Source organism: Mustela nigripes, chromosome 6 (assembly GCF_022355385.1).
Source record: "Mustela nigripes isolate SB6536 chromosome 6, MUSNIG.SB6536, whole genome shotgun sequence".
In the NCBI taxonomy this organism is placed as follows: domain Eukaryota; kingdom Metazoa; phylum Chordata; class Mammalia; order Carnivora; family Mustelidae; genus Mustela; species Mustela nigripes.
The window spans coordinates 69,074,468-69,090,452 of record NC_081562.1 but is presented as its reverse complement, the minus strand read 5'-3'; the positions used below and the strand labels follow the sequence as shown (position 1 = coordinate 69,090,452).

Genomic DNA, 15,985 nt, shown 5'->3' with positions numbered 1-15,985 from the left:
TTTGCTGTTTCCAGAATTGCTGTTCTTCTTCTCTTCGATCTGCCGATGGATTTTCAGGTGTTTGCAATCTTTAGATAAGCTATCTAGCTGATCTCCGGCTAGCTGAATTAGTCTCAGCCTGCTACTTCTCCGCCATCTTGACTCCTCCCCTTGCAGACCAATTTTAATTCAGATTTTGTGAACTCTATTTCGGGGATTGATCACAGAATCCTGTATATGATGGGCATTTAAAAGGAAAACAATATAAGATGACAAGTTTTCTGGATAGCTAGTTTTTCCACTCCCTCTATTTTTCTTTAAAATATTTCTATTCATGTTGTACTAGTTACTTTCTCATAGAATGCTTTTAATATTATAGCGCAAAAACTGCTTGCCTTCTCTGTAATCTGTTCTCCTTTAAGAAATCTTATAAATTAAAAGGAAAAATGAGTAATAGATTTTCACGACCAGTTTTTGGCTTGGATTGTCAAGTCAAATAACCAGTCTTGGGGGCCGCTATTGAAATATGTTTTGTAAAAATTAAAGTAATCAATTATAGCACAGAAAATGCCTCAATATGCAAACTTCTGATAAGATGGAAGCTAGGAAACAATGTTAAGGAAGATGTAACCTAGAGCACTAGCAGCACCTGTGAAGAATTAGTATTTTTTATGCATGTGACATGGAATGCAGAGGTAAGTTGAAAATTATCTGCTGAAATGTTTGGTGATACTCATCAAGTCATCTGTACTTTCTATTGTGAGCAAAAGGGAAATGGTTTATGTGCGGTGCTCTGTGTAGTTGTGTTTACGTGTGTGATGGATACAGCCTGATGTGGGATAAGGATGGCTGTTTAGGTGTTGGTTATTTCTTTCTTTCTTTCTTTAGAATTTCTTTATACCTATTTTGCATATTTTATCCATATCTTGCATGACTTTTTTTTAAACTTATCAACTGATTTACCAGCTGCAAAAATTGGAACTACTTACAGTGTAATCAGTGATCCCTCACTAGAAATATATACCTCAAATTTATAGACAAACTTTAGCTCAAAGTTGTTAATTTTAGAGTATGTAAAAGTTACTATCTTTACAAGATTTAAAGTCACTCCCAAATAGGCAATGAAAGAACTGACAACATGCATGTCCCAGGCAGGCAGAAAGCCAAGCCACATTCTTAGTGATGCGGGCAGGCTGAGTCCCAGGACCCCGGGAGGGTCCAAACGGACCAGCCAGGACCATTCGTTGGCTTTACGCAGAACAGAAATCAAATGTGAGCCAGAGAAACTGAAAACGAAGCTCACTGAAGAGTGTGACAGATAATAGTAGACAGAGTCTGGGAGACTCAGGAAGGAGAGAAGAACGAGTCTCATCATTGTAGGGGTTTATATTAGGAGAGTCTAGGGTGCATGTTCCTCCAGGAACCCAGGGTAGGGCCCAAGTAAAGGCAAGTGCCAGGTGAACAGTAAGTGTTATTCCATAAAATACTGAAGACAAGGTGTTGATGCCAGCGTCAGCTGAGGTTTGTTTGGAGCTAATGTCCTGGGAAATGTTTAGGATCTAGCTCTTCTTTCTTCTTTCTTCTTCCCTTCCTTCCTTCTTCCCACCTTCCTTCTTCCTTCTTTCCTTAAAGATTTTATTTATTTGACAGAGATGCAGTGAGAGAGGGAACACAAGTCAGGGAAGGGGAAGAGGGAGAAGCAGGCTTCCGCTGAGCAAGAAGCCCCATGCTGGGCTGGATCCCAGGCCTCTGGGATCATGACCTGAGCTGAAGGCAGACAATTAACGACTGAGCCACCCAGGCACCCCTGCTCTGGCTCTTAAGTGTTTTCAGGTGTTTGGGGCCTAGGACAAAACTCAGTGATTAACTTTCTGGCCTCTGCTTATTGCGGAATCATTGAGGCAACAATGAAGAAAGAATTCTTGAGACACTTTACGAAGCAACTTTTAGTAAGTTTATTTAAGGGACAAGGACTCACGGGTGCCCGTGGGCAGAAAGAGCAGCACTTTGACTTTATGAAGCTCGTGGTTGTTTATATGCTTAATGCTTAAAGGAGAGAGGACATGAAGGGAGTGTTAGATCATAAGTGTTTTCTTTCAATTTCTACTCATAAAGCTACTTTTGCAGGATTTCTCTGGTCATCATTGAGCTCGATATTCACTATTGTTGAGAAGTACAGGCAGTCATGAGACCCCTTACGAATGTAGCAACCAGCCTGCTTTGGGTCCTTATCAGGACTATTCAGGCTATAGGTCAGCCTTCCGGGCTAAAGGTGAACATCTTTCTGCTTCTATCCGTCATCATGCCTTGCAGTGGGAAGACCGCTTCTTTGGCTTGTTAGGAAGCAAAACATGGAACATGAGTGAATAGGGCCAAATGGAAAAATAGCAGAGACAGAACCTTTCTAAAATGGAGTCCCTTCAACTTTCCTACTTCATTAGGACATAAAATGATACAAGCACGAAGGAAATAGTTACCTCTAGGAGATAAAGGATCAATAACCAATGGGTCTGGATTTGGGAAGGAAGGAGTGAAGGGAGTTTTTATTTCCATCTTTTGACTGGGCTGAGGAACGGTTCTATTTACAAAGAGTCTTGAGGATTTTCTCTGGGTTTAGGAAATTCTTTAACCAAGACCCTTAGTTCAGACTTTGACCAAGGAGTGAAAGATGCCTGATGAGGATCTCCAGTAGTCTTGAATGGGTTTATTTTTAAAGATTTTATTAATTTTTGAGAAAGAGAGAAGGAGAGAACACAAGCAGGAGGAGGGGCAGAAGGAGAAGCAGGCTCCCCGCTGAGCAGGCAGCCCAGTTCGGGGCTCGATCCCAGGACCCTGGGATCATGACGAGCCAAAGACAGATGCTTAACCAACCGACCGAGCCACCCAGGTGCCCTTGAATGGTCTTAGTTTTAAATGTTACTATTTAATAGTCTCTTAAGAGTGGAAAGACAGTTTAGACAGAGGATAACTAGGCTGAATGCTCAAAGGTAGAGGGGAGCAGTAGGAATTACATCAATTTTTTTTTTTAAGATTTTATTTATTCGACAGAGATCACAAGTAGGCAAAGAGGAAGGTGGGGGGGAGGCAGGCTCCCTGCCAGCCAGAGAGCCCAATGCAGGACTCGATCCCAGGACCCCTAGATCACAACCTGAGCTGAAGGCAGAGGCTCAACCCACTGAGCCACCCAGGCACCCAGAGTTACATCAGTTTTATAGTCTTAGTTGAGCCACATTGCCTCTTTTTTTTTTTTTTTCTTCCATTGTCTCTTTTTCGTTAGCTTTTTGTAATGAATCTTTCAGTGGAACTACTTTGGAATTCTGAAACCTTTTAGAGGCTTCTGCATGCCAATTAAAACAGGTATCCCATTCTGTTTGATTTGGGAACGCTTGCTTTAAAGGGCATTTTTAGAATGATCTTCTCTAATTGGAACGGTTCCCCATACTGGCCATTCTATTTCTAGGCTGTAATACCCTTGAGGGCTGGGAGGAGTTTGGTAGAACCCTAGATGCAAATGGAGTTAACCCACATTTCTGTTCAGCCATATCTACATGCAAAGGAAATGAAACTCAATTTCTGTCTGGCCTTATTTTGAAGCCCCCAACCTGACAGTGACCAAGTCGAGTTCCAGAAGACCCAAGACAAGCTTAGTGAGATTTTGCTATTTTTGCTAGATAACTGAGGTTTCTGGAACTATAGTTCTTAGACACAAAATAAGCAGGTGTGCAGGAAGGTGGCATGCATGACTCTAGCATTTAAGAATTCCATTAGCTAACTGCAAGGATATTAAAAAAAAAAAAATCCCGTTACCTAAGACTGTAGGTTTCTTAGAGCCAGACTATACCTAAAAGAGATGTGCCACAGGGTTGGGCTTTGTGTGTGTTTTATAGTGTACCTTGTTGCATGGAAATTTCCTTGTGGTTTTTGGGTGACCTAATGTCAATCTAACCCATTCTGTGACCAATTTATCCTGTCATGGGATTCTTCTTGATGTAACTAGTGCTCTAACAGCCTTTAAATGCTCAACCTATGCCTACCAATATTTTTTTAAATTAACATATAATGTATTATTTGCTTCAGGGGTACAGGTCTGAATCATGAGGCTTACACATACCCTCCCTAGTGTGTATCACCCAGCTACTCTATCCCTCCTCCCCCACTTCCCAGCAACCCTCAGTTTGTTTCCTGAGAATTAAGAGTCTCTTATGGTTTGTCTTCTTCCCTGGTCCCATCTTGTTTCATTTTGTTCCCTCCCTTTCCCCAAGACCCCCCGCCCTGCCTCTCAAATTCCTCATATGAGAGAGATCATATGATAATTGTCTTTGACTTATTTCGCTTAGCATAATACTCTCTAGTTCTATCCACCTCATTGCAAACGGCAAGATTTCGGGGTTTTTTCCTTCAATGACTGCTTAGTATTCCATTGTGTATCCTTTATCCATTATCAGTTGATGGACATCTAGGTTCTTTCCATAGTTTGACTATTGTGGACATTGCTGCTATAAACATTTGGGTGCACGTGTCCCTTCGGATCACTACATTTGTATCTTTAAGGTAAATTCCTAGTAGTGCAATTGCTGGGTCATAGGATAGTTCTATTTTCAACTTTCTGAGGAACCTCCATACTGTTTTCCAGAGTGGCTGCACCAGCTTGCATTCCACCAGCAGTGTAGGAGGGTTCCCCTTTCTCCGCATCCTCGCCAACATCTGTTGTTTCCTGACTTGTTAATTTTAGCCATTCTGACTGGCATGAGATGGTATTTCACTGTGATTTAGATTTGTATTTCCCTGATGCTGGGTGATGTTGAGCACTTTTTCATGTGTCTGTTGGCCATTTGGTTGTTTTCTTTGCATAAATGTCTGTTCATGTCTTCTGCTAATTTCTTGATTGGATTATTCTTTGGGTGTTGAGTTTAAGTTCTTTATAGATTTTGGATACTAGTCTTTTATCTGATATGTCATTTGCACATATCTTCTCCCATCCTGTTGGTTGTCTTTTGGTTTTGTTGGCTATTTCCTTTGCTGTGCAAAAGCTTTTTATTTTTATGAAATCCCAATAGTTCATTTTTGTCCTTGCTTCCCTTGCCTTTGGCAATGTTTTTAGAAAGCAGTTGCTGCAGCTGAGGTCGAAGAAGTTGGTACTTGTGTTCTCAAGGATTCTCATGGATTCCTGTCTCACACTGAGGTCTTTCACCCATTTTGAGTCTATTTTTGTGTGTGGTATAAGGAAATGGTCCAATTTCATTGTTCTGTATGTGGCTATCCAATTTTCCCAACACCATTTGTTGAAGACTGTCTTTTTTCCATTGGACGTTCTTTCTTGCTTTGTTGAGGAGTAGTTAAGCATGGAGTTGAGGGTCTTTTTCTGGGCTTCTATTCTCTTCTGTTGGTCTGTATGTCTCTTGATGACTACAGCTTTGTTATAGAGCTTGAAGTCTACAATTGTGATGCTGCCAACTTTGGTTCTTTTTCAACATTCTCTGGCTATTCAGGATCTTTTCTGGTTCCATATAAATTTTAAGATTATTTGTTTCATTTCTTTGAAAAAAAAAAGTTGCTGGTATTTTTTATAGGGATTGCATTAAATGTGTAGATTGCTCTAGGTAGCATAGACATTCTCACAGTATTTCTTCTCCCAATCCAAGAGCATGGAACATTTTTCCATTTCTTTGGGTCTTCTTCATTTCTTTAATTAATACTTTATAGTTTTCCTGAGTACAGAATCTTTGCCTCTTTGGTTAGGTTTTATTTCTAGATATCTTATGGTTTTGGGTGCAATTATAAATGGGATTAACTCCTTAATTTCTCTTTCTTCTGTCTTGCTGTTGATGTATAGAAATGCAACTGATTTCTGTGCCGTGACTTTATATTCTGACCATTTACTGAATTCCTTTGAGTCCCAGCAGTTTTGGAGTATTTTGGATTTTCCACATAAAGTATCCTATCATCTGCAAAGAGTGAGAGTTTGACTACTTCTTTGCTGATTCAGATGCCTTTTATTTCTTTTTGTTGTTTGATTGCTGAGGCTAGGACTTCTAGTACTATGTTGAATAGCAGTAGTGAGAGTGGACAGCCCTGCTGTGTTCCTGACCATAGGGGAAAAGCTCTCCATTTTTTCCCCATTAAGAATGATATTATGCCTACCAATTTTTGCAACTTTTGGGCCTCTGAGATACCTGCTCCTTTATATACACAATAAAGCAAATAAACATGTCCACCTTAATGTATAAGTAGTAACCTAGAGATGTTCCTGTGGCCTGGAGGCCACAAGAAAGCCCTGGGTGTACCACCAACAATTCCTGTGGAAACTTAGTTTTCCATTATGGGAATTGTGGTCTGAAAGTGTAGGGGCTTGGCTCTGGGTAGACCCTTCTGCCAGCTCCGTTGGGCTTTGGGCAGAACCACCAACTCAATGAAGCTCTGGGCAGAGCCATGCAGGGCTCTGGGCAAATAGGCTGGGTGAATTGAACTTGGGGTATCACTGAGTGCTCCTACAAGCTGACCTGCCCTATAAAGAAAAGCCAATTAGATTGAGAGTGCCAATACAACAGAGCACAGCTGAGAACTGAGAGGAATTTACCTACAGCCCTTGGAAATGACAAGAAAAACAGCAAATTCAGAGGGTTCCCGAGTACTATGTGTGTCTGTCTTCTCATCCCCAAATACTACTAGAAGTTCACTTTGGATCCTTATACTGCCACCAAATCCGTTAAAAGACAAAATTCAACTGAGGAAATTTGAAGGTCTAATTGGCTTTATTAAATGATTTATGAATCAGGCTGCATCCCATCTAGCAAGTAGGAAGGAATTCAGAGATGTACAAAATAGAAGATTTTTATAAGGAGAGTGCGGCAAGAACATTACTAGCAGAAGAAAAGGATTTTTCCAGGCAAGATGATTTTTCCCTTGGGAACAGTGGGGAGGATTTAGGAGGGATTGGGGTGGAGGCTAGTGGAGTCTTAACAATGTGGTTTATACCCCTTCTTCCTTTAGGGGATGGAGAGGGCCCATGAGGCAGATTCATCAGAAAATTCCCCATTGATCTCTTGAGACTACATTCCTGGGGAGATTGAAACAGCGATTGGCTTACATATTGAGCTCTGGTTTTGGACTTAGCCTGAGGGACACCAGTTTGGGTCTGTGGTTTTCTTTTTAATAAGGCCTACCTCCTCTTTCATTGGGGGTTGAAAATGGTGATAGTCTATCATTCCTTCTTAATTAATCAGCTGGAATAATTGATAAAAAGAAACTCCACTCTGCTTCGTCAACTATCCAGCTGTCTTCTGTTTTCTTTCCGGAAGGAGAAGCAGGATAAAAGCCTGATTGTGTTTCCAGTCACTTAAGGAGGTTGTAGATACTGTCTTCTTACCCTTACATACATTAGCGCATATTTCCTATAAACAAGGTCATGTATTTTCCAGACTACAGAATAATGATCAAAATCGGGATTTTAGCATTATTGCAATACTATGATTTCACTGAAAGTTCTGTGTTCATGTAGTCTCCATTGTCCCAATCATACACTTTACAGCTATTTTGCTTTCTGGTCCAGGTTCCAGTTCAGTTCCCACCTCGTATTTAGTTGTCACAGCTCTTCCGTTTCCTTACATCTGGAGTGTCTCACTTCCTTGTTTTTAATGACCTTGAAATTGTTGAAGAATATAAGCCAGTTACTTTGTAGACTGTTGAATATTTTCTCTTATTCAAGTTATACATTTTCGCAGACACACTACAGAATTGATGTTGTAGTCTTCTCAGTATATCAGGATTTTAAAACCTGATCACTTGATTAGTGGAGTGTCTGCCAAATTTCCCCAATTCAAAGTTAATAATAGTTAATGGGAAGATACTTCGAATTTATGTAGATATCCCATTCCTCATCAGACTTTCATTTACTAGTTTTAGCATCTATGATATTGTGCTTTATAATAAAAAATACATCTTTGTCCCATTTCTGGCCCTGAGCTCCTAAAACATTAGGAATTTCCTAAGTGATGAGAGCAATAAAGCTGTCTTTTGTTATGCTAAGGAGGTGAGTTTTGGGCTGCACCTAAGGACAGGGGGCTGGTTGCTAGAGGAGAAACTGCAGGATTAAAAGGTTGAAACTTTAAGCCCTTCTTCCCTGATCTCAGGATGGGGGAGGGACTGGATTTTAAGTTCTATCATCAATGGCCAGTGATTTAACCAAACTTGCTATATAATGCCCCATAAAAAACCAAAAGGAGAGGGTTTGGAGAGCATCCAAGTTGTTGAACATGTCAAGATTTGGAGAGAGTGGTGTGCCAGGGAGAGGCTGGAAGCTCTGTGCCCTTTCCCCATACCTTGCCTTGGCATTTCTTCCATCTGGGTGTTCCTAAGTTATATCCTTTTATAATTAACTGGGGATCTGGTAAGCACAATGTTTCTCTGAGTTTTGTGAGCCACTCTAGGAAACTCAAGGAGGGGATCGTGGAAGCATCCAATACTACGGAAGGTCAGTAAGAAGCACAGGTGATATTCTGGAATTAGGATTGGCATCTGAAGGTTTAAGGATGGGTCCTATGGGATCTGATACCATCACAGACAGAGAGTGTCTAAATTGAGTTGAATTGTAAGACACCCAGCTGGTATTCAAGAACTGGATATCCAAGAATATCCAAGAATATTGTATCTAAGATATCGTATCCAAGAATTTCTTGGATGTGTGTGTGTTGGTGGTGGTGGGGAATCTGCATGTTGGCATTTGTAATTAGAAACATGGCATCCATTGATATTTCTTGCCTTAACCAATTACTACTATAATTGTTGCCAAGTAGAATATTTTTTTTAGCTCCCTCATTTTTTCTATATTCCTCACTTATCAATCTATTGTAAGGGTTTTACCTTCCTCCTGACTGATAAGTTAATCACTATGAGTTCTGGTTTCTTCTTCTTCTTTTTTTTTTTTTTTAAACACAGAAAATGTTTTCTGTTCATTTTCCAAAGATTCGTATGTTACATAGTGACAATAGTTGGCAATTTTTGCAAGCTATATGTGAGAGAATCTTAAACCTGTCTGAAATTTCAAAAATAAATAGGCCCTTGATAATTTTTCTTTATATTGTGTGTGTATATATGTATATATATATATACCTATTATATTACATGTCATATTAGATATTAGTATAACATGTAACATAGATGCATGTTGTATTTATAGTTTGTTTTTTACACATCCCTCTTTAATTTTCCTTTATTCTGTTACTTATTTTTTAAATAATTTTTTAATTTTTTTTATAATCATGTGGTGTATTATTAGCTCCAGGGTCTGGATTCTTCTTATATCCAGTGGTTTATAATGTGTTACTATCATTATTTGTTGTGAAGCTCAAATTGTCCCAGAGTTGGTTAGCAAGATATTCTTTAAGGTGGTTCCTATATCTGTTTGGTATGTTCCAATCTTTCTTTGAACATTTCACTACTTCCTGGTAACAACCAGTTGTCCCAGGTACTAATACTTTTGACATGTCCTCATTGTTTTGTTTTTTTTAAATTTCTTTTATTAAGATTTTATTTATTTATTTGACAGAAACCACAAGCAGGCAGAGAGGCAGGCATAGAGAGAGGAGGAAACAGGCTCCCTGCAGAGCAGAGAGCCCAATGCAGGGCTCTATCCCAGGGCCCAAGATCATGACCTGAGCTGAATGCAGAGGCTTTAACCCACTGAGCCACCCAGGTGCCCTGTCCTCATTGTTTTTAATAGTTTATTTTCCCTGGTATTACAAAGGTCTCTAGGCAGGTCTTGTACAGTTCCTGCCCCAACCTTGGAATCATTTATTTCTTCAAGTATCCATACCTCTTTTTCATAAGAAATAATAGAGACCACAATCAGGAGGAAAGGGAATGTTAATTATGGGTCTTTTCAGTAGTCAGATCTAGGGAGTACTTTTTTTTTTTTTTTTTAAAGATTTTATCTATTCCTTTGACAGACAGAGGTCACAAGTAGGCAGAGAGGCAGGCAGAGAGGCAGGCAGAGAGGGAGGAGGAAGCAGGCTCCCCACTGAGCAGAGAGCCCGATGCGGGGCTCAATCCCAGGACCCCGGGATCACGACCTGAGCCGAAGGGAGAGGCTTTAACCCACCGAGCCACCCAAGCGCCCTAGGGAGTACATTTTTTTTGAAGATAAAATCCATTACAAGTTCAACAACTTTGTCTGATGCAAATTTAGTACTATAAGGGTTTTACTTATCTCTTTCTGCATCTGTATTTCCTTTCTCACCCATAAAAAATCCTGGTCTTCAGTGACACCAATATAAATGCTCATTTGTTTTATTCTTCAATATATACACAACACTTGTAGAATAATAATGCTCGAACTCCTTGTATTTTTTCTCTTTGCTGAATTACCACAAACTTGGTGGCTTCAAACAATGCACATTATCACCCCATACCTTCTGTGAACCAAGAGTCCACACACAGCTGAGTCCTCTGCTAAGGAACTCGGAATTGTAGCCAAGATGTTGGCTAGGGCAGCTGTGTTATCTGTGGCTCAACAGGGGACTGACCTGCTTTGGGCAGCAGAACTTAGTTGTTTGTGGTTCTAGGACTGAGAGTTTCAGATTCTTGCTGTCAGCTAGGTTTCCCTCAGGTACTTTCCTTAGGTACAGGCCTTTCAGCATAAAAAGCCTGTAACATGGCATCTTGCTTCTTTAAAGCCAGCAGGAGAGTGAGTGACTCCAGCCAAGTGTCAAGACCTGTGATCTCATGTACCTTATCATATAATCACATACATGTATATTCCATCACCTTTGATGTTCCTTTGGTTAGAAGCAAGACACAGGTCATGCCCATTCTCAAGGGGAAGAAACTACACAAGGGTATAAGCATCAGGAGTCAGGGGTCAAAAGGGACACCCTGGATTCTGCATACCTCACTACCACAGTATGCTGAAAATGGTTTAAGATTTTTTGGGTCATTCTTTTTTTCTTAAGATACATACGACATGTTCCTTAAGTGTGTATGGGAATATTTCCAGACTTGTTCTTATAATCTGCTTTTTCTCCTTTAGTAATTTTGAGTGCTCATCTGTATCCACAAATTTTCATCATATTCTATGCCTTTTGGGAGATGTATCATATTTTACTTTATTGTCTGTCTCAATTGGATATTACTTTTTCTCTTGATATTACTTTTCCTCTATGATTATAAGCAGCATCATTATGAATACTCTTGCAACAAAACATTTCCATGCACCCCTAATTTTATTGTAGGATGACTGGTGCTTATTTATTCCCAGAAAGCTTTTCTGCTTAGGATTTAAGGAACTACTTCCCTAAAGAAAATAAGGAAGCTCCGCTGAAGGGAGATACTAATCAGGGTTCTTCAGAGAAACAAAAGCAACAGTATGTGTGTGCATGGGTAGATAGATAGATGATGATAGATAGATGTATGATAAGGAATTGGCTGACGTGATCAAGGAGGCAGGCAAGTCCCAAGATTCACCTGGTAAGTAGGCAAGCTAGAGACCTAAGGAGCTAACGGTTTAGTTCCAGTCTAATTCCAAATTCTCCCCAGTGAGAACCAGGGAAATTTATGGCATAGATCCTGTCCAGAGGCAGTCTCAAGACTGAAGAATAGCTGATGGTTCCATTTGAGTCCAAAAGCAGGAAGAAAGCTGATGTACCACTTCAAACAAAGGCAGTCAGGCGGGAAGAATTTGGTGACTTAGAGGAAGGCCCACCTTTTTGTTCTAGTCGGCTCACCATTATTAGGAAGGACAGTCTACCAATCTAAATGTTCATTTCATCTAAAAATACCTTTACAGAAACTTCCAGAATAAGCACTTGACCAAATATTTGGATGTCCCATGGCCCAGTTAAGTAGACACATAAAAATTCATGACAGGAGGCCTTTTCAGTTTGAGGTATGTAATAGAAGGCTTAGAGTTTTAGTGGAGGAAAATAAGACAAAGATATTCTTGTTGGCGTCACAGATCCCTTTTCAATTCTACTACAATTAAAGGAATTAAAATCCTCTCTCTAAATGTATTAAAGTTTTCTCTTTACGCACCTCCTAATACTGCCACATGACATTAGCCATTAAATTAATACAGATTGGGGCACCTGGGTGGCTTAGTGGGTTAAAGCCTCTGCCTTCAGCTCAGGTCATGATTCCAGGGTCCTGGGATCAAGCCCAACATTGGGCTCTCTGCTCAGTGGGGAGCCTGCCTCCCCCACTCTCTCTCTGCCTGCTTCTCTGCCTACTTATGATCTCTGTCAAATGAATAAATAAAATCTTTAAAAAAAATAATTAATACAGATCTTTCTCAACTTATGAGGGGGTTACACCCTGACAAATCCACTCTAAATAGAAAGTACCCTAAAATAAAAATGTATTTAATACACTTAACCTACAGAACATCATGGCTTAGTCTAGCCTATCGTAAGTGTGGAGAACACTTATATTAGCCTACAGCTGGGCAGACTCATTTAATTCAAAGTTTATTTTAAAATAAAGTATTGAGGGGCACCTGGGTGGCTCAGTTGGTTAAGCCTCTGCCTTCAGCTCAGGTCATGATCCCAGGGACCTGGGATCGAGGCCTGAACCTGGCTCTCTGCTCAGCAGGGAGCCTGCTTCCCCAGCCCCCACCTCTGCTTGCCTCTCTGCCTACTTGCGACCTCTTTCTCTGTCAAATAAATTAAATAAATAAATAAATAAATAAAATTAAAATAAATAAATAAATAAATATTCATCTCATGTGATGAATATTGTACCAAAAGTGAAAACCAATGGTTCTGTGGGTAAAAAATTGTTTTAAGTATATTCGTTGTTTACCTTTGTAATCTCATGGCTGGCTGGGAGTTGCAGCTCACTGCTACTGTCTCGCATCATGAAAGGGTATCCTATTGCATATCACTAGTCAGGGAAAAGACGAAAATTCAAAATTTGAAGTACAATTCTACTGAACATGTATTGTTTTACGACTGCTATAAACTCAAAAATCAAACCATTGTAAGTTGAGGACTAGCTGTACTCTCTTTAAAGTTATTCATTCTCCTTTACAACTACTCTTTCCCCTGATAACTAGACTTCTTTTCTTATAGTCTGTATTTCCCTCCTTGAAGGAAGAATCTTCACCCTGCCTCCACTCTGCCCCCAGAGCAGATATCTCAAGGCAGGCTTCAGTTAGAGGTAAAAGAGATGTCTTGTGCTTAAATAACATTGGTGTGTCAATTACTAACATAATTTCTGAGTGGGTAGTAGAACTGACTATATCTAAGAATGAGCTCTCCACATCAGTGTACCCAAAAAAGATTCACAGTACACTCAAGGCTGAAATTTCATCTTAGGTAGAGAGGAAACTACCTTTGCTAAATGCCTTTGTTTTTCCCCCCACATTTTCATATTTAGCTAATAACATTTTTTTTTGTACCTGAGAAAAATATAAGCAGTAGTTAATTTTTAACATTATTTTTGAAGTATTGTTGACATAGAATATTACATTAGTTTCAGGTGTACAACATAGTGATTCAACAAATCTATGTTATGCTGTGCTCACCCCAGGTATAGCTACCATCTGTCACCATACAATATTATATTACTGACTATATTCCCTATATTGTGCATTTTATCCTGACTTTCTCTTTAAGATTTTATTTATTTGAGAGAGAATAAATCAATGGGGGGAGAGAGGGGGAGAGAGAGAATCTCCAGCAAACTCCATGCTGAGCACAGAGCCCCACAGAGCCTCCACAGGGCTCAGTTCAACAACCCTGAGATCATGACCTGAGCCAAGATCAAGAGTTGGATGCTTTACCTTCTGGCACACCTCCCCGTGACTGAGAGCCCATATCTCCCACTCCTCTTCACTTGTTTTGTATTTATGGATCTGTTTCTGCTTTTTGTTGGTTAACTTACTGTTCTATTGTTTTAGGTTCTACATATAAGTGAAATCATATGGTATTTGTGTCTGACTTATTTCACTTGGCATAATACCTTCTGTGTTGTCACAGAGGGCAAGATCTGTTTATTCTGAGTAATATTCCATTATGTATATATATAATGCATTTTTATTTATTTATAAAAAGATTTTATTTATTTATTTGACAGAGATCACAAGTAGGCAGAGAGGCAGGCAGAGAGGGAAAGAGGAGGAAGCAGGCTCGCTGCTCAGCCCAGGACCCTGAGATCATGACCTGAGCTGAAGGCAGAGGCTTTAAGCCACTGAGCCACCCAGGCGCCCCTATATATAATGCATTTTAAAATGCAAACCCATTCCTATGTGGGGTGTGTGTGTGTGTATGTGTATGTACATATATATATACACACCTCATCTTTATCCACTGAACAGTCAGTGGATACTTGGGCTGCTTCTGTGTCTTGGCTATTGTAAATAATGCTGCAATAAACATAGGGGTACATATACCCTTTCAAATTAGTGTTTTCGTATTCTTTGAGCAAATACCCAGTAGTGGAATTATTGGATCAGATGGTAATTCTATTTTTAACATTTTGAAGAACCTCCAGACTGTTTTCCAGAATGGTTCTGTTAGCATTTTCACCAACAGTACATGAGTTTCTTTTTCTCCACATCCATGTCAACACTTGTTTTTTCTTGTGTTTTTCATTTTAGTCTTTCTGACAGGTATGAGGTGATATCTCATTGTGGTTTTGATTTGCATTTCCCTGAAAAATGAGTGATGTTGAGCATCTTTTCATGTATCTGTTGGCCATCTGGATGTCTTCTCTAGAGAAATATCTGTGTAGGTCTTTTGCTCATTTTCTTAACTGATTATTTGTTTTTTCTTTTGGTGTTTAGTTATATACATTTTTCATATAATCTGGATACTAACCCTTTATGAGATATGTTATTTGCAAATATCTCCTCCCATTTTGAAGTTTGGCTTTGAGTTTTGATTTTTTTTCCTTCACTGTGCAGAAGCTGTTCATTTTGATGTAATCCCAATGGTTTATTTTGGATTTTGTTTCCTTTGCCTTAGGAGAAATACCTAGAAAAATATTGGTATAGCTTGTGTCAGAGAAATTACTACCTGTGTTCTCTTCTAGAATTTTTATGGTTTCAGGTCTCATATTTAAGTCTTTTTTTAAAAATACAAATTCATTTCCTATGTTTATTTTCATTTTATGTAGTAATTTACAACATCTGCTGTTGATTCTTTAGTCTTTGCATTTATGTGAACTATCTCTTCATATTGACTGCTATACAGAGAAATTATATTTGTCAATATTGTAGGGTCCTGCAATGATCCACCTGTTTATACAATAGAACCTGAAATTATATTTTTGAATCATGAACACATAATGGGACTTATAGCAAATCAAGCCCATTTTATTAAATATAATGATGCAACCAAATAATATAGACCAACACAATTTTTTCCCCTATCTTTTCTACAAATGTCAGGCAAGAGTTATGACTTAAAATATTCTTATTATGTGTGATTCCAGTAGTAAAAGATCATCTTATTTCAGTAAATATCTTGTATCTTCTCTCCCTTGTGCCCTAAATTCCATGTATAGATCTTGGTTTTTCTTTCTTTCTCCTTTTTTCTCTTCTTTTCTTTTTGCATTTTGTCCTTAATTTCTAGTTTTTTTCATTGAAATTAATTTCATGTATATTGTTTCCTTTTGGAGATTTATTGAGGATTTCTCTATGGTCAGTTTTTTTTTTTTTCCCTTTCAGGTATAGAATTTATTGATTCATCACTTATATACAACACCCAGTGCTCATCACAAGTGCCCTCCTTAAGCCCCATCACTCATTTAACCCATCTCCTACCTACCTCCCTTCTAGCAACCCTTAGTTTGTTCTCTATAGTTAAGAGTCTATTTTTGGTTTGTCTTTCTTTCTCTTTTTTCCCTACAATGTTCATCTGTTTTGTTCCTTAAATTCCACATATGAGTGAAATCATAATGGTAGTTGTCTTTCTCTGACTAACATTTCACTTAGCATAATACTCTGTAGCTCTATCCATGTCTTTGAAAATGACAAAATTTCATTTGTCATTTGAATGATGGCTAATATTCCAGT

At 39.0% G+C, this 15,985-nt stretch overlaps 1 protein-coding gene across 1 annotated transcript in view; it reads left to right on the top strand.

Annotated features, from left to right (window-relative positions):
• IRAG2 (inositol 1,4,5-triphosphate receptor associated 2) overlaps positions 1-15,985 on the top strand; it is a 122,043-nt gene that overhangs the window by 9,656 nt on the left and 96,402 nt on the right. Inside the window, 1 exon segment of the mRNA XM_059404490.1 lies at positions 643-674. Coding sequence (XP_059260473.1) covers positions 643-674 — 32 coding nt within the window.